A 19,161-nucleotide genomic window follows, 5' to 3' on the forward strand; every position below is an offset into this window, starting at 1 on the left:
AAGCTTTTCAGAGCCATTCACCCAATACAATAAGCTTGTTTGGAAGTGTTTGGAAGACCTTGCTGATGCTTCCATTTCACCCGAGGGCTGTGCAAGTGCCCCCCAGGATGGAGCCCACCCCTCCTGCTAGGAGCCATCACCTCCCACAAACCTGCAGAGAGGACTGTGCCAGGACCGCAAAGCAGGCTTCTGGAAATGGCTTAAGCTAGCTTTCACTAGCATGAACCCCTTTTTTTCTCTTTTGTGTTCAACTGCAATCATCTCCACAGGCTTCCTGATACCAGCAGAGGCGCATCACGGACACAAACAGCATTTTTTAAATGGCTTTATTAAAAGCTATGAGTATAAAATATGACCAAGTTACAAGTCGTCAGTAAGAATTTATTATTTTTCAAAATGTTAATTAAAGAAAGGGAGATGCAAAGAAAGGGAGGCTGTTCCTGACATCCACACAGGGGGTGTGGCTCTGACGGGTGACAGTGCCCCGCCGTTCCCAATGGGGCAGCACCCCTAAACCCAGTGGACAAGGGAGGGACCCCCAGAGGAAACAGAGGCTGGTTGCTGATTTCTTGGGGAAACTTTTGTAAAAAATGCAGACACTGAATCCTTGAGCTGAATCCCAGGTGCAGAGACTGGGGGGAGGTGGAGAATCCAAAATCCTGCTCAGGTTTCTCCTGAAAAGTGTGTCTTTTCTACAAAATAAATATAAACTCCTGGTTTTAGAATCTCCCTCCCGATGTATGGGAGGAAAAATGTGGCAAATGGAGAGCTAAGAAACCATCTTGGTAGAGGCTTTGCCCGAGGTGTAGAGGAAGATCCGCCGGTCAGGCAGGATGAAGACCTGCACGCGAGCCTGCCGTCCCTTCTTCCAAAAGCAGAGCAAAGCAACACACCTTGAGGACTCCCTCCAGGATTTCCTAATTTTTGATTTTACATTGAATCTCAGGAGGCTATACCATTAAGAAACATTATAATCAGAGTTAACACTGCTGGGTGCTGGGCCCCAGACGGTACTAAGTGAGGCAGAGGCTTTTAATAATTAATTCCTATACCCCTCAGCACCAAGAAGAACTTGGATGGAATATTGGGCCTTATGAGAAAGTGGGAAAGAAATTAGAATTTCTCCCAAGAGAAGAGGCAGGTAACCTTGACCTACTGTCTTGGACACAGGCCTTTGTTCTGTGCTACACCAACACTACAGAATACAAACTCATGCATATGCACTCGCTCCCACAGATCCCACAGCAGCCCCGTGCCCTCCAGGCGGAAGGTGCAGGCAGGTGGCGGCTGACACTGAGGAACCCTGTGTGAATAGCGCTGCTAGCCCCAAGGGGAGCTGGAGCCTGCTCAGGCTGTGCCAGCTGGGATTTCTAAGCTCCTTTTTCCCTCACCACCATGATGAAACCTTTTTGGCTTCACATGTATCAACTATACTTAAATGGTACAGAAAGAACCTATATTTGAAAAGTTAAAGTACGTCACTGAAGGAGAAGGAAAACTCCACAACCCAAGGAGCCAAATGAGGTTTAGAGACATAAAGCAATTGGCAAGAACCACACCAAACGTTGGCTGTGCCACCGCTTTGGCAGAAACTTTCCTGGAGGTGATGAGGGGTTGGGGTGAGTTGCTATGTGCTTTATTTTAGAGCCAGATAAAATATTCTGGAAATCATTTCAGAAGGTCCTATGAAACAGGCATTATTTTAAAAAGAGAAGACACACTTTGGTATTGAAACCAAGCGCTCACTGGCAGGGGTCGCAGAGATTAAGGCTTCAGGTGAGAACGCAGTGATGGCAACATGGAGGTGGCGCCATACTGGGCTTGAGGCTATGTGCGGACACCTCCTACATACAGGCTCACACAGCTCAGGGACCACTGGGCGGAGCAGCCTGTGAGCGCAGCAGCTTCCCTATGGGAGGTGGGCCACCTTGTGCCACCGGGCACCAGCTCCAAGAGATACTGCTGCTGTGACGCCTCACAGGTCTCCAGGGGTGCTGCTGGGTGATCACAAACTCCACTTTTCCACTTCTGGTGGTGGTCGGGACTGGGGAAGGTCCGTCATGATGCAGCTGGCTAGCCCTTGGGAAAAAGAATGCCCACTGCCCCCACCAGACTCATGCTGGAAGACTCTAACACAACTAAGCAGAAGAGCCCTGTCCTCCAGCCGCACCTGCCGTCTGCCCTGACTCCTGCAGGTGCCCAGTCCAGGGAACTACCAACAGGTCACATAAGCAACAAGAACTTCCAAAAGGAAATAGATACAAAACCAAGCAAAGTGGTAGCCCCACTGCTGATAATCTAGATACAAACTAATGCAAAGTTAATACAAAACTCTTTAAACATGCAACTCTTTTTAAACAACGATCCATGCTCTGAATATGTATCAGGGCATGCCCGCGGTCTGTTCCCTGGAAATGGCGTGAGGGTGGAGGGTGGCACATGGTGTGAGGGACGTGGCTTCCGCCAGAGAAGCCCTAGACAGCTGCGAGTGCTGGCTGAGAACTTCGCTGGGGGCCAATCTTTCGGGGTCCGGGTCAGCATGCTGACGTCATGGCTGATAACATCACCCTCCATCACCCATCAAAGGGAACGCCATCCATTAAAAAGGGGAGGAGGGGGAATAACAAGGAGATGGAAATCACTTTTATGACTTCTGTGACATGTTGAAAAACATCCTTTGAGGAGGGGGAAATTGGGTGGAGCTGAGAACAGAAGTTTTATTTACAAGATCTCCTGAATCCTTAACAGACCTTAAAAATTCCAAATGTAAAACTTCTGTTATCAAATCACTGAAAACAGTATATATATCTGGCTCTACCAAAAAAGAAATCTGGCAATATTGACCAGTTTCCAAATGATTAAGAAAAAGAGTGTCAAGAAACCAGGAAAATACATAGGAAAAGGTGGCCCTTTTATCCTCCTCCAGCACATCACTTTGGAAAATATTTTAGAATTCTTCACTGTATTTTTCTAATACATTTTACCAATTGTCCAGAAAATCAAATCCTGTCTTCAAGACGACATTACTTGAGCTGACCTGTAGAAGGGACAAAAACATGGAAATAAGACATGAGTCTTTTTTTTTCAGTTATGCATAATCTAAAAACAGCATCTCATTTAAAGCGACCCAGATGAAAGAGCCTACTTCTGTCTCAGAGGTCCCTTGACCTCAATTTATCTCAGCACTTGGAATCAGAAGATTAAATAAAGTTCGATGCAATCTATACTCTGCCAGCACCCAACACTAACCCCTCTTCAACCCCAGGCATGTCTGTGAGCAGCTAACAGACCTTACAGAGAAAAGAACAACGTCTATTTTTCTATAAATCTTTTCTGTTTCTGCATGAGAGCCATGTTTAAATTTATTCATCCTAAATAAGAGGACATATGATATATTCCTTCTAATATAAAACAAACATTACACACAAATGCAACAAAAAAGAACTTGCAAAGCTGAGAAAGTAAAGTGCAGAGAGTGTGAAGCTTATTTCTTTCAGATCTTGTAGAAGGTTATGAGGTGATTTTCCCAAACTCCAGGCTCAGCCTCCGAGGCTCAAGGGATCCTCTCACCTCAGCCTCCCACATAGCTGGGACTGCAGGCATGCACCACGCATGCACCATGAGGCCTGGTTTAATTTCATTCTTCTTTCAGGGGAAAGGGCTTGACTGACAGGTCTCCTCTGTGAGCACGGGCTGTCTCAAGCTGCTGCTATTTTCATAAACTTTCTGACCAGCTTCCACTCAGATGCCCTTTTCCTCCAGGATAACGCCAGCAGATGTTCACCTCGTGAGCTGAGGTCTTCCTGAGCAAAGAAACCTTGACTCTCCGCCCTCCAAGCAGCCAGCGAGCAGAAAGTGCATGCATGGTGACAAGAGCAGGCAATGGGCTAAGGGACTTGCCCTTGAGGCCTGACTCAGGCCCAGTTTGGCTGCACGTGAGACTGATGCAGAGTGAGGTAAAACACGCAAAACAGAAGGGGCCCAGTCCAGCTTTCCTTGTTCTGGTTTCCTTCCAGTTTCTTAAATGCAGTGGGATTTCACTGCGCTTTCCTCTCAGAAATCTGTTCTCTCAAAGGAATTTCATGTGCTGTCTCCTACTCTCCACTGCCCACACGGAAACACGTTCCTGCTTCTCTTTGGAGTGGAGACTGTCACCTACTTTATGGAAATACTTCCTTCAGAGGAAGCCCCACGTGCAGAGTCTTACAGTGCTGGTTAGTGAGGCGGGGAACTGAGCCTGTCTGTAAGGAGAAGGCCACGGGCAGAAAACAATGGAGAGATGGGCAGGTGCTGCAGGAGGCAGGAAAGGAGAGGGCAGAAAGCACTGACTTAAGAAGGCGCAGAGACATGAAGAGGAGGACAGGCGGGAGCGCTGATGTGGAGCAGCGCTGGATCCTCCCTCCGCAGGAGGACGGCAGGTGCAGCCATCAGCCAAGGGAGGTGTGGAGGCACCAAGAACCCGCTCTGGGAGACATTCAATGTCATCAGCGATGATCTCAACTCAACAACAAAATAACCAAAAATTAAAACATGGGCAAGGGACCACTGGATATTTCTCCAAGGAAGATACACAGATGGCCAACAAGCACATGAAATGATGCTCAACGTCACTCATGATCAGGGACAGGCAAGTCAAAACCACAGCGAGACACCACCTCACACCCTTTGCATGGCACCAGCAAAGACACAGAAAATAGCAAGTGTTGCAAGGGAGTGGAGAAACTGGAACTCATGTGGATGGAACGGAAAATGGCGCAGCTGCTGGGGCAAACGGTATGCAGGTTCTTCAGAAAAGTAAAACTAGAATTACCATGCAATCCAGCAATTCCACATCTGGGTATGCACCCAGGAGAAGGGAAAGCAGGGGCTGGGAGAGGTATTTGGACACACATGTTCATAGTAGCACTATTCCTAACAGCCCACAATAGCCAAAAGGTGGAAGCAACCCAAGTGTCTGTAGATGGATGGGTAGATACACGAAATGTGGTCTAACCACACAGTGCAATATTACTCAGCCTTAAAAGGCAATTCTACACATGCTACAACATGAATGAACCTTGAAGATATTACACTAAGTAAAATTAGGTCAGTCACAAAAGGATACACACTATATGATGCCACTTATAGGAGGTACCTAGAGGAGTCAAACTCATAGAAACAGAAAGTAGAATGGCAGTTGCCAGGGGCTGTGGGGAGGGAGGAACGGAAAGTTAGTGTTGAACGAGTCCAGAGCTTTAGTTCTGCAAGATGAAAGGAGTTCCGGCGATAGACGGTAGTGATGGTTACAAAGCATTGAGAATGTACTCAATTGCCACCAAATTTAACTTTAAAATGTTTAAAATGGTAATTTTTTGTGTATTTTACCATAATAAAAAACTTTTAAAATTCATATGTGGAACTAGCCCAAATGCCCACCACTCAATGAGTGAATAAAGAAACTGTGAGATTATATATATATATGTATTACATAATGGAATACCACTCAGCCATAAAAAGGAATGAATTGGCATTTGCAGCAACCTGGATGGGATTGGAGACTATGATTCTTGGTGAAATAACTCGGGAATGGAAAACCAAACATCATATCTTCTCACTCATAAGTGGGAGCTAAGCTATGAGGATGCAAAGGCATAAGAACGACACAATGGACTTTGGGGACTCAGCAGGGAGGGGTGGAGGGGTATGGGATGAAAGACCACAAACTGGGTTCAGTGTACACTGCTCAGGTGATGGGTGCACCAAAATCTCACAAATCACCACAAAAGAACTGATGCAACCAAATACTACTTGTTCCCCAAAAACCTGTGAAAATATATATTTAAAAAAAGCGTCACCACAGAGCCAGAGACTGGTAAACAAATTAGGGCACCCAGATGGACTCGCAAAACTTGTCTTGTTGCATATTTGTTGGTGGCTCAGCTAGGAGCCTAGACATCCTCTGAGGAAGAGGGAGGGGAAGGAGAAAGGAGGGGGAGTGGAAAAAGAGCATGGACACCTGTGGCCTGCCTGCTTTGTGGGGGACCCTCTCAGTCCCCATCGAAGAAGAGCCCACCCCCTCTGAGGACGCGTTGGTGCAGCCCACCCACCTGTGCAAACTTGGGTTCCGAGAACAGGGTGTCTTCTTCCCCGTCGTCCTGCCTGGCGTCAGGAGACGACAGCTTCCCCTCGAGCTGGGAGGGGGTGGCCTCGTGCAGCGCGCTGCTGAGAGCCTGGAGGGGCGGGGGTCTCTCGCGTTCGGTGCTCACGTTGGGAAGGGGACGCTGCTCCTGGCGGAGGGTGCTGGGCTTTTCCGCCTTGGCCTCCCTGTCCTTCGGGGCAGGTTCCTGCCGGTAGCAGGGAGGCAAGACCTTCTCCCCCTTCTCCATGGACTTGATCTGGCTAGGGGTCAGCGACTGGAACTCGGCCTCAGGCCCCTCCCCTCGGGACCGCTCGGCGTTGATCTTCCAGAAGGACGCTTCCTCCTCCTTCCTGGTGGGGCCCAGGGCATCCAGGCTGGAGGACCTGCTGCCCTGAGAGGACTTGAGGGCCTGGGAGCCCTGGGAAGCTTTGGACAGTGGTCTCGGCTCGCTAATGGCAGTGCCGTTGCTCGGCTCCTGGATGGATAAGGAGGAGATGCTGAATTCCATCTGACTCTACGGTGGGACATGAGAAAGGAGAGAAGAAAGCAAGCGATCCTGAGAATCGACCGTCACAGGCTGCCAGCTCACCCCCCACCCCCAGCACATGGATGCACGCAGCCATACAAGAGCTGTTGCCCACGTGCAGGAGCTGTCTGTCCTGAGTGGTAGGTATGTTCAGGACTTCCATTGTGCACCTGAATTCATCAGAAGCTGAAAGGCCAAGGCCGGGTGATAGAGTATGGGTGGTGGTCCCCTCCCACGTCTCATGCTGAACTGTAATCTCCAGTGCTGCAGGTGGGGCCCGGTGGGAGGTGTCTGGATCATAGGGGCGGATCCCTCATGGCTCCGTGCTGTCTTCATGAGAGTGAGTTCCCGCGAACTGGTCATTTAAAAGGGTATGGCACCTCCCCTGACTCTCCCTCTTGCTCCACGTTCCACCATGAGTCACAGCCCCTAAGGCCTCCCCAGAAGCCAAGCAGAGGCCGATGCCATGTTTCCTGTGCAGCCCACAGAACTATGAGCCAGTTAAACCTCCTCTCTAAATTAAATAAATTACCCACTCTCAGGTATTTCTTTAAAGCAATGCAAGAACAGACTAATAGACCCCTTCATGCACTATGCTACATGCAGCTCGAGGAGTCTGAGTATCACAGATGAGTAAGGGCTCTCTGCTTGGTAAGCAGGGCACCCGCCTGTCTCCTCCAGCATGGTTCTAGCGCCTTCCTGATGGGTGGTGACCCTCGCAGGGAGGATAATGAGGAAGGGTGCACAGTGCAACAGAAGGCCACTCCGAAGCCAGGGTCAGAACCCAGCCTCAGATCACAAACACCCAGAGGTCAGGGCAGGGTCCAGCACCCAGCACAGCCCATGCCCCACATCTGAGCACCTACAAAATGCTTTCCTTGATCCAGATGCTGCTAACCACAGTGATCTCTAAAAATGACACTGCTGAGCTGTTTTGACCAACACAATCATTAAACGGAAACCTAAACCTCCTCTTTGGAGTAGAATGTTGTCTTCCAAGTTTTGCAGAACAAGCAATTTGTAATCTCAATCATTTCTGAAGACGTCTCTCTTTCCTCGCCATTTTACTCCCTCATACTTCCCAGTCTCTCTCTGAAATTAATTAACATGCCAGATGTGGCAGCTCACGCCTATAATCCTAGCACTTTGGGAGGCTGAGGATGGAAAATCACCTGAGCCCAGTTCAAGACCAGCCTGGACAACAAGCCTTCTCTACTAAAAACTTTTTTAAAAAATGGCCAGGCATAGTGGCACACGCCTGTGGTCCCCAGCGCTACGCAGAAGGCTGAGGTGGGAGCACTGCTTGGGCCTGGGAGGTGGAGGCTACAGTGAGACACGACTGCACCACTGCACTCCAGCCTGGGCAACAGAGCAAGACCCTGTCTCAAAAAATATGTTAAAAATAAAAATAAATAAATAAAAGTAATAAAACTACATGACAGAAAGTTTGGGAAATAGAAAAAAGAAAAAGAATCAGTCACAACCCAACCCTTTTCTCCTCCAATAATCACTACTGCTTTTTGTTATTTCTATGTAACATTTTCATATACGTGTTTTATGAGGACGTGGTTCTGTTGGGCATGTGATTTTGGGCACTGCTTTTTCACTTAATCATAAGCATCATCCCTGTTGCTGTATGGTCACTAAAACCGTTATTTTTAATGGTTGCAAAATATTTCAGTAGCTATCGCACCACCTACTTAGCCATTTTCTTATTATCAGACAATTTGCTATTTCTAAGCCTTGTTGTTATAATTAAGGTTGCCATAAACATCTCTTCCCTATTTTGGATTAATTTCTTTAGACAGATTTCTAGAAGTGAAATATCAAAATACAAACAATTTAAACCTTTCCTTTTTATGGTTTTAGATGCCTACTATCAAATGTGCTTTCCAGCGGCTGCCCCAATTTCTGATGCCACCACATGTACATCGGAGTAGCATTTTTAGTCACTGAGTATAATAATTTAAAACTGCCTGTGCTAACTTAAGATACAAAACATGGTTGTTCATGACGTCCATACACAGCCTTTCACGTATCAATGGTCTGTTCAGTTCTTTCAGTTTCTGCAGACAGCAGCACTCTCCTAGCATCCTTGCCAGCGGGCAGGGGCATGCTTGTCGGGGCAAGGATGGACATACTGCTTTTCCCACATGAACTGCAGGCCCTGAGCACAGAGAATTGCACGTGTTCTCTGAGTCTGAGACTTCTAAAAGCCCAGCTTCTGATGGCCAGACATCTTCCCTCCAGCCTTGGGAGATGAGATCATGAGGCCATGAAGAACTCGAGTTTAAAACGCAAGCCTAGGCTGCCCTGAAGCTCAGTGTTATAGGAAATAAAACCCAAAGGCCGGGTGTGGTGGCCCACGCCTGTAACCCCAGCACTGTGGGAGGCTGAGGCAGGCGGATCATGAGGTCAGGAGTTTGAGGCCAGCCTGACCAACATGGTGAAACCCTGTCTCTACTAAAAATACAAAAATTTGTCAGGTATGGTGGCATGCACCTGTAATTCCAGCTACTCAGGAGGCTGAGGCAGGATAATCACTTGAACCCGGGAGGCAGAGGTTGCAGTGAGCTGAGATCACGCCACTGTACTCCATCCTGGATGACAGAGCGAGACTCGGTCTCCAAAAAAAAAAAACAAAAACAAAAACAAAAAAACAGGAAACAGTCAAAAAGTGTTGGTGTTGGTTCTGCCAGGAGCTCTGGTTAAAGACAATGTAGGTACTCAGTGTGCCTGATGTACCAGGCATGTTGTTTTTAAATTATTATTTTCATTCTACAAATGAGAAAATGGAGAATTGGAGTGATGAATTAAACTGTCCTAGGTCACCAGCCCATTAGGAGGTGGTGCAGCTGGTATTTCAACCTGGATCAAGAGACTCCAAGGCCTGAAGCCATGGCTGGGCATCCCTGCGTTACGAAACAACAAGTGGCCCCCAGGTGCGACATCCATGGAAGCGGCGGAGAGCAGTGCACACAGTAGGATTTCTTTACGTGTGTGATCTAATTTGACTTTAAAGGGCTACTGCTAAGTGAGGCATTCTGAATACTTGGCATATTTCCAAATTCCACAACAGAATACAGAAAAACTGTGGGATAGAGATGATGGTTTCTTGAAATAGGCAAATCACTAAAAATGGCTCGGAAGTGGGGCCCAACTCAGGGGACAGAGCTGACTTTGATCTGGAAATTGTAGTGTAAGGAAGGCACTAAAACTGAGCACTTCGTCAAACTCCAGGCTTTTTTAGGATCAGCAATTTCTCCTATGGGTGTCTTTGCTCAGAAGCCTCTGGAAGGTGAGACGGAACTTCCTGTGTACGTGGAGGGCAGCACTGGCCTGGGCCAGGAATGCTGGGGAGAGACGCCGGCCACAGTGGTTCCTGGGCTGCTTCAGGGGCACTGCGGGAAGGGAACTGGGTAGCACTTAGCTGGGTGTGACCTCCTCTACCAGAATGACAGAGGTCACTCCCATCCCTGCTTGACAGGAGACGTGGCGACAGCTCCTCAGAGCGGGGTGTCATCTGGCTAGAGGAGAGGGCTGTGCTGGCAGAAGCAGCTGCCTAGTTTAGGGGGTCTGGAGGTGAACACGGGGAAGACAAGAACTTAAAGAAGAAAAAGGTTCCGATGCATCTGTTTCTAAGTCTTTTTCCCTAGGTATGTGTATGCCGTTCTTAATTTTGCAAATAATGTATAACTACCATCTCCTTTAACAAACGCCCTGATGATCTCATGAAGGTAGGGAGTAGAACAGATACTGCAGGCTGGGAAGGGTGTGTGCGTGGGAAGGGCGTGGAGAGGTTGGTTAATGGGTGCAAATGCACGGTGAGATGGAAGGAGGGTTTGCTCTAGTGTTCAATAGCAGGGCAGGGTGACTATAGTTAAGTGTACTGTATACTTTGAAATAGCTATAAGAGAGGGCATGAAATGTTCCCAACACATAGAAATGACAAATACTCGAAGTGAGGGATGTCGCAAATACCCTAACTTGAATATACAGTCTATGATTCAACAAAATGTCACATGTACTCTATCAATATTTAAAAATTTTATGTATCAAAAAATAAAACACCCTGCCCTCATCGATCCCCATGCTGGGCACTAGGTCTCTTCCCCACTGCTTTCCCCAAAGGAAAGGGTTTGTCACCTAGAATTTCTAAACACAAACCTTTTGGAGTAGGGGAAGAATCTTTTTTCCTGTCTAAATCTGACTCTGCTCAGCTCTAAAAACTCCAGGAACTATAACAAAAACAGGCTCTAGCAGGGCCAGGTGGGAGTCCAGGGGTGATCAAGCCCACCCCTCGGGGCTGCAGCCCATCCGTCCAGGGACCACATTCCACCCGGGGGCACCTGTACCGGTGTCTGTGCACGCAGCACCAGGACAGAGCGAAAAGTGGCTCCAAGCTCATTTTCAAAGACATGCAGACACGCAGGCCATAGGAAGGCAGAGCCTCTTTTGCCATTTCAAAGTAAGTTTTCCTGCTTTTGGCTTGGGTGACTCCATACTGTTGGCCGCTCTCCGTCTCTCCCAGTCCAGGGTGCATCCTAGACTTTCCTAGAACAAAAGCCCATTTTCTACAGGTGTGGAGAAAGAGCTGGGCTCTTGAGAAAGGAGGTCATGTCAGCCCTCTCCCACGACACTGAGCAACAGGGAGCCGGGGCTGGCGGGAGGATAAGGCTCGTGAAGGGGAGGAACCCAAGGGCCACAGGATGCCAACTCATGGGTGCTGGCCACAGACAGAAAGCTGGGGTTCAAGGATTCAGCTTAGTGGTCTTCTATAGTGTTTGAGACAGGATAGAAAAGAGAGTCCACAAGGAAACCATCCCTCCTAAAGGCAGCACTGACAGCCCACCCTCAATGTCCCAAATGCCCATGGACACTCTGCCAGGAGGACTCCCTCCAGCCAGGTCAGGCTGGGTGTCAGTCACCCTGTGCAGGGAACTGGGTCTCAGTTGGCCACGTCTATTCTAAAAACAGAAGGACCACAACTGAGCCCAGTGTCTATTTTTAACATCCCACTCACTGAAGAGGAATGTGTAATATTTCAGTAAAAGACGAGTGCAGACTGCCAAAGCTAACTGTTTGGCTTGGCAGCCTCGGACAGACCTAAATTGTTGAGACAAAGGCTACAGAAGCCTTGTCAGAAAAGATCATCATTTACTAGAGCATTCCTCGTACATTCACCAGCCAGTTCACATCTATCCTTCCCACCGCCCCTCCGAAGAGGGAAGAGGAGGCAGATTAGTGGGAAGACACTAAAAGCCTTTAGAATCGCAAGTTTTGTAGAAGTGGCAGCTGACAGGAACAAACCCAGGGGACCCAAAGAGACGGGGCAGTGGACGTAAGCAAACAAATGCCCGCCCGTCAGCCTCTAAGGTAACACCAGCCAGGGAGAACTCAGCCGAGAACCGACAGGGGATGGGTGCAGAGGTATACCATGTCCCGGGATTGTCAAGGTTAAGGGACAAAAAACCATGTCTGTCATCCTGGGCTCATCATCTCACAGGGACAAAGATGCACCAACAAGGAATTTATAAGCACGACCCGGTTTCCCCCATCACAGTGCTTCCTAACCGTAACAGGGCACAGGGTCACTCTGGAAGCTGCAGCGGGGGTTAAGAGCACAGTCCCGGGCTTAGGACTGCCTGGTTCACATCCTCACTCGATGCCTTGCTTTCCTCATCTGTAAAGTGGGCTGCTGTGAGGATTTCACGCTGCAATTCTGGGGGACTGCTCAGCACAGACCCAGCACATGATGAGACTCCTGATTGGGACAACTGTAAACAGATGATTTGTGCTGAGTCTGGAGGGCAGGTGGGGCCTTCTCGGGTGGATGGGGGTCAGGGGACTGAGCAAAACACTGAGGTTGGAGGGAACATGGTCCCTGAGGTGGGGAAGAACAGCCTATGTGATGGCAGTGCAGGGCTGGGGGCAGGGCTGAGTGAGTGACGCATCACCTCACACACAGAGAACAGGGAAAGGTCTAGAGCAGGAGCCCACAGGGGTCCGCTGTCATCTCAGGAAGGGGTGAGGCACAGCCCAGAGGAAGGGCAGGAGGGAGGGAGGGAGGGAACTTCTGGGCAGACATGAGGGTCTCCGTGAGGAGCGCACAGACCAAGCTGCGGGTGGGTGGGTGCAGCCCTGTGATGCCCTGACTCTCAGAAGCCTCATGGCTGGCAGTGAGGAGGAACCCTCGAGCAGAGCCAACAAATCCTCTACGTCCAGGAACTTCCTGCTGGAACAGCCTTTCTGTCCCACCACGGGCAGCAAAGCCCCACAAGCCACAGACAGACCTGGGCTCCAATCGCTCTTCACCAACTCAACCTGCCAGGCACCTGAGCCCCTGCATCCCGCTGTCCTGACCCACAGCATGAACAGGGACACCAGCCTCCCAAGGGTGAAAGAATTCAAAGCGCATGCACCTCCCGATCACGGGCACAGCATGGAGGAGGGGCCTGTGCTCATCGCGCTTATGTGTCTTCCTGAGGAAGGGTCTGGAAGGCTTCCGTACTCTGGGATGATCTATATTGGCCCCTGAGGTCTTTTGATACCCATGAAATCAAGGACCCGATCCCCTACTTACTGTCCTAATAGGCAGCTGGACATCAGGGAAGGAATGGGGTAGCCAGAAAGGAGAAGCAGCCAGACAGCTTAGGGGAGGGACAAGGCTGGGGACAGGGTCCCAACGCCTAGTCAACCAAGAGCTCAGCCAACCAAGGCTGGGGATGGGGTCCCAAGAGCCCAGCCAACTTGGAGGCAGGGCCTGACCTGTCCCAAAGGCATTTTTTCCTCTGAATTCTCCAGCCCAGACCGCCTAGGGAATGTAAAGAATCCTCTCTCCACTCCTGCCTCCTCCCCTGTCTGGAGCCTTCTAAGTGCTGGGTTTTTTCCTCTCGAAACAGCAGTAGCATGACACAGGAATGCAACATTAGGTCCCCACTGGCCCCCTCTCCCCGCCGCACGCCTGCCAAGCTGATAGATGAGTGGAAAAGATGACAATCAGGATCACACCCTTTCTAGGACCAGCAGGCCTCCCTTCCATGATGGAAGAAGTCTGGGCAACAGAGGCACCACAGCCAGGATTAGCCTCAAGGAGGCAACCGAGGCAGAGCGGGGGTTTTCAATGAGGCCGCTGGAAAACCAGGCGGGCTCACAGCTGCTACAATGAGGCCGCAGCAAGCTCTCCCGATCAAAGCTACGTTGCATGGCGGCAGCAACCACAGGTCCTAAGCACAACAGCAGCTCATTCTGTGGAGGCGGAACTGCCATGGGCTGGGCAAGAGAAAGGAACCCACACAGAGGTGTAGCAGTTGGGTGAGAAACAAAACATCCCTGAGATTCTTAACTCTGCCCATAGCCGTGACCTTGGGTCAGGCTTACCCTTGCGTAGGTAGATTTGTCAGAGGACGGAGAAGTCCTCTGACTGTGGAAAGAGCTGGGCACTCTGCTGGCATTCGTTAAATGTCTATTGAACTAAACAGCTGAAGAAGGGCATGAAGTTATATCTACCCAACATGTATACAAATATGAGTCAAACAAATGGGGAAACGAATGAAGGAGTGACTCAGTGGCTATGGCTTTTGTCCTAAGTGAGATCTGCCACCAAACATAGCTGTCTACTCACTGAGCTGTTTTTAAGCACAGAAGTGGCCTATGCTCAAATCTGGGCCTGCAGCATAATGTCTGACATAAACAGGGTATACAATAAATGTCTACTGGAAAAAAAAATCAATGATTGATTTCAGAGACAGAAAATAGATGGTGACTGCCACGGGCTAGCATGAGTGGAGGGGAAGTCATTCTTTAATGGGAACAGAGTTTCAGTTTTGCAAGATGAGTTCTGGAGATGTGGATTTGCTTGACTTAATCATTCCACAATGTATACACATATCAAAACATCTTGTACATCATAAATATATATAATTTTTCATCTGTCAATTTAAAAATGATAATTTAGAAAAGAGTTCTCGAGAGAGATGATGGTGATGTTTGCACAAAAATGTGAATGTACTTACTGCCACCAAACTATACACTTAAACATGATTAAGATGGAACATTTTATGTTGTGTGTGTTTTTCGACGATTAGGAATAAAACTTAAAAAAAATCAATGAGTGATTAATTAACAATGGAAAGAAATGACCGATGTTAACCATGGAATGAAAAACATAGCTGCTAGGGCATGGAATCTCAGATTTAAAATGGCTGCAAACTCTCTAGAGCTCTTCTATCAAGAGGTGCAATCTCTTTCCTTACACTTTGAATCTGATCTGGCTTATGCCTTGATTGGACCAGCAGAACAGAGCAGAAGTGATACTATGCAATTGCCCAGCCTAAGCCTCAAAATAGTCCTCGTAGGCTTCCGTTCCTGCACGTGGATCACTCCACTTCTGTGTGAAGAAATCCATGCTGGCTTTCTGGAGGCACGTGGCCCAGCTAACAGCCAGTACCAACCAGACACATGAGCAAGGTTCTGAGAGCAGCCAGCTCCCATCAAGTGGTCATGACACGTGAGTGATCCCAGGCAAGGCCAACGGAAGAACAGTCCAGCTGAGCCCTGCTCTGACCACTGACCCACAGAATCATGAGCACATAAAATGCTGCTTCACGCCATTAAGTTTGTTATGCATCTATAGAGAACTGATGATAGAGTGAGGAAGGCATCAATTGAGAGATAACAAGAAATGGGATCCAAGTCTCCCTCCAGTCCTGCAACTGGAGATCGGGGGTCCTATACTCAGTAAAGCCACCTCCTGTTTGTGGCCCTCCAATGAGGATCTTATAAGCCTTAAGTCCTAAGAAGAGTTTGGAAAATCTCTTCAAGCAGGATGGCAGGGCACTCCAGGGTTAAGACTAAGGAGGAATGAGTGGTAGCCTATCTAAAACTCAGCACTGCTTAGCGAAGAAAGAGGAAGGGACAGCTCCCTTGCTCTCCGAGATACCCTCTATTTTGTCCCTAGAAATTTCTAATAGTAAACTATAGTAAGTCTGACCTCAAGAGGTCAAAACAAGAAGGCAAGGACACAGAGTGGGCTCAACAGTTTGTAAAATAAACTGGAATTCTCATCTAACAGGTACATAAAACGGAACTGCAAACTTTGAGCACTGAAGACAAAGGATGCAAGTTACGATGGATGACACAAGCTAGCTGGATTTCAGCAAGCTTCCTCAATTTACACTGGTTCCTAAGGGACCAGATATGCCGGCGTCTGTGGACAATGAGCCTTTCAGCACAAGTGTGATCCAAGTGGGCTGTACTTGCTCTCTTTATTCTTGCGACCTCCTCCAAGCACCTGTTTCCCACTTGGGCCCCAGCAGCTGTGCCCGTATCGGTGGCCACTCCAGGAGCTGCACCGCCATGTCCCAGAATGTCATTTATGCCAAGTTAAGAAAAGATGAAATGTCCTGTCCCACAAATAGCTGATTCGGGAACATTTAACAAGGTTAATTCTTAAGAGAACAGATATTCTCATGGGGAACGTGATAAGCTTATGTCTTAGGACATTTTGACTATTTTTTCCTTTCCTTTCCTTTAACACTGTGATATCATCAAATACAGACCCAGTCCAGGAAAATCCGCACTGCTTTCTGGGTCACCACACCCAAGTTCATGTCCAACACACAGAGAATCTATTTGGCTATTACTGCCAGATATCATCCATAGGATTCGTGCTTCTCATAATTACCAATTTCGGGAGCCCACAGAAGAGGAATATTGAGAGCCCTGGCTGAGAATCAACGTAATAATGCACTTTTTACCCACCTACAACTTCCTTTGCAATGTCAGTAGATACGGGATCCAGCGCTGGATTTAGGAGCTATTCCAACTGCAGGCAGCTCCTTATCATCCTGTGCTGTCTCCCAAGACAATGTTGTCACCCCTGCAACCAGTACCCAGATCCCTAAGGAGACTAAATTAATGCCATGTCTTCCCCAAAACCACCTCTTAACTCTAACAGTCATCTCAAACATCCCATGCTCCCATGCCCTGAGGCCAGCTCACTTCACCCAGGGCAATCAGCAACAGCTTACTAAATACCATCTATGTGCCAAGAACAGTGCCAGCTGTCCTTGTCCATCTGAACCCTTGGGCAATATTTCATTTTCAGACACAGTCACCTATGTGAGGGCCTCTCAGGTCCTTCGTGGACCACTCTGACCCACCCTCCTCATAGGCCTCCTGCTGGGACGAGGGCTCTGAGCAGCAATGATATGGACAAGTGAAAAACCAAAAACAAATGCTCTAAAGTATCAGTATTTAAAAACCCTGATCTGACTATCAGTCCTAGCCCTATTCCAGGCTCACAGCCATTTCTGTCTATAACCCACTCTCATGATGTAAAGAACCCTCCAACACACACCACTAAATGTTCTAGAATTCAGAAAATCTTGGTCTTTTATTTCTGTTCCTTGGGTTAAAGTCACTTGCCTTTTGGTCATTTTGCTTATAAATGTACTTCTACTGGGACAACTTAGGAGATGGGGAAAATGAATTAAAATCAGTGAAGCTTGATGCTCTTAAGCAACTCCGGCAATGATGACGATAATGATACAGAAGAATGACTGGGAAACAGAATTAGGGATCCAAGTTGGGATGAATTAGCTAAATGCACGTCTACGTCTATGAACCGGCTCATCACCTCCCATTTGCTCAAAACTTTGTCTTATGGGGCATCTCTCACCAAGGTGCTAAGTGCTGGAGACCAGAGGTATGAGCAGAGAAAGGGACCCCAAGAGTACTGGCCCCCTTAACCAAGCGGGCTGGGAGTCCTAGTCAACGAGAGTCATGGGGCGTCACTGGACACCAACTGAAAGCACTACTACTTTGAACTCTATCACCAAACCACAAACAATAGTTTCCTAATTCCTCACCATGCTCCTCCCACCCCCACCTTTTTTACCAATAGTGGGCACATCCCCTGCAGCCTGGCAGTCAGGGGGCTGTCTTCTGAGTCCATCAAATGCTGAAAGAAAAATATCCAACTACTCAATTCTTTTTAAAAGAATAAATAGATCTAAATTTAATCCAACTTACCCTTGTTTCCCAGGAGAAAGGGGCAGAATGCTCATCTTGCCAAGTTATATCCTGAAATAAAAATTCAAGAGTAAACCTGAAATCCAAACACAGACATACCCCATGCAAACATCCACCCAGGACCATAGGGGAACCAAAGCTCAGGAATAATCCCAGCTCCTGACTCTAAACAAGTCTGATGCTTTGACGCTCTGAATATAATGTGCTGACCGTCTTGGTCAGATTTCTTCCTCACCTTTCCGGCTGAGGCTGCCAGACACTCCCCGCTCCCCAGCCAAACAGACAATAGGGAATGTCGGTGAGGCCCCGCAATGAACTCAGATGAGTTGAGTAGGAATGGAAGAGAGCTTGATGGTTTTAGTAGAATCAGGCACAGACTCAGCCCTGAACAATGATTAGCTGTGTGGCCCAGGGAAGATGACTTAGACCTTCTGAGCCTCAGTTTTCTCATTTGTAAAAGCAGAATGATACTTCCCTTGCGGGGTTGTTGTAAGGATTAAATGAGGTAATCTGGGAAAAGAATGCCAGGCCCTAATCTGCCAGTCAATGCCAATACAGGAGGAGCTCCCCTCCCCAACAGGCCTACCGGAGCGCTCAAGGGCATGGATCAGCAGAATCAATGAAGAAAAATGCCAATGTAATGCATGTGACTAATTATGACAAGAACTCTGAAATCACTCCCCACCCCCACCAAACAGAACAGGATAGAAAGAGCCCTGTAGAACCATCACTACAAATTTGACCTTGGATCCAGTATGTTTTGTTCACTGGCCTGCACAAACGACTTGGGGAAGCCACCTTTCCTTAGATCCCAGCCCTCTACCTGCAGTTATTCCTGTGCTAGCAAATGTCTCATCTGTGTCCAGCTTCAACTGGGTAACGTTTGTTTGTTTGTTTGTTTGTGTGTTTGTTTGTTTTAAGAGACGGGGTCTAGGTATGCTGCCCAGGCTGGACTCAAACTCCTGGGCTCAAGCAAAGTTCCTGCCTTGGTGTCTGGAGCAGCTGGGACTATAGGTGGGCACCATGTCTGACTGCTTCTATGGGGATCATATTTTCAGAATCAAAAATCAGGACACATTGGGTGATACAGACTAAAATGGGATAAAATATTTTAAAGTGAGATCATATCCATATCTCCCCCAAACTCCAGGTGATATATGTCCTTCCTAAAGTATCCCTGGATAAATGTATTCTTCCCACCCACAGGTACACTGACTGCCCCCCAAGTCAGATGGTCTGGCTTCCCTCTCCTCTACAGGGCAAACCAGTTCTGCCCACAGACCCTCTTCTTTCAGCTTCTGACAGAGCCTAGGCCACCCCAGCTTAGCCTCAGACACTGGGGGCAAATGCCAGCGCCCACGCAGGGGGAGTGCCTCACCAACACATAAGTGTACACTCTCAGCCTTCCAGACCCAGAGCTTGTGTTCTCTGTGCAGACACCTCCTAACATGAATGGCCAGTGGCAGATCAGTCTTTGAACTCC

The 19,161-nt window shown here is 48.3% G+C and overlaps 1 protein-coding gene across 3 annotated transcripts in view; it reads right to left on the reverse strand.

The window, feature by feature from the left end:
• Positions 1-310: 310 nt before the first annotated feature.
• The window catches only part of CUNH1orf198 (chromosome unknown C1orf198 homolog), a 30,139-nt gene continuing 11,288 nt past the window's right edge, over positions 311-19,161 (reverse strand). For all 3 annotated transcript variants that reach the window (XM_012459858.2, XM_064383581.1, XM_064383582.1), the window contains exons 2-4: positions 17,679-17,729; positions 6,087-6,632; positions 311-3,037 (exon numbers count right to left, since the gene is read on the reverse strand). In XM_012459858.2, coding sequence (XP_012315281.1) covers positions 2,981-3,037; positions 6,087-6,632; positions 17,679-17,729 — 654 coding nt within the window. In that variant the 3' untranslated portion in view covers positions 311-2,980. The remainder of the gene's footprint in view (positions 3,038-6,086; positions 6,633-17,678; positions 17,730-19,161) is intronic.

The sequence above is a fragment of the Aotus nancymaae genome, unplaced genomic scaffold (genome assembly GCF_030222135.1).
Source record: "Aotus nancymaae isolate 86718 unplaced genomic scaffold, 86718_ANA_hifiasm-v0.15.2.pri h1tg000032l_0, whole genome shotgun sequence".
NCBI classification, from domain to species: Eukaryota; Metazoa; Chordata; class Mammalia; order Primates; family Aotidae; genus Aotus; species Aotus nancymaae.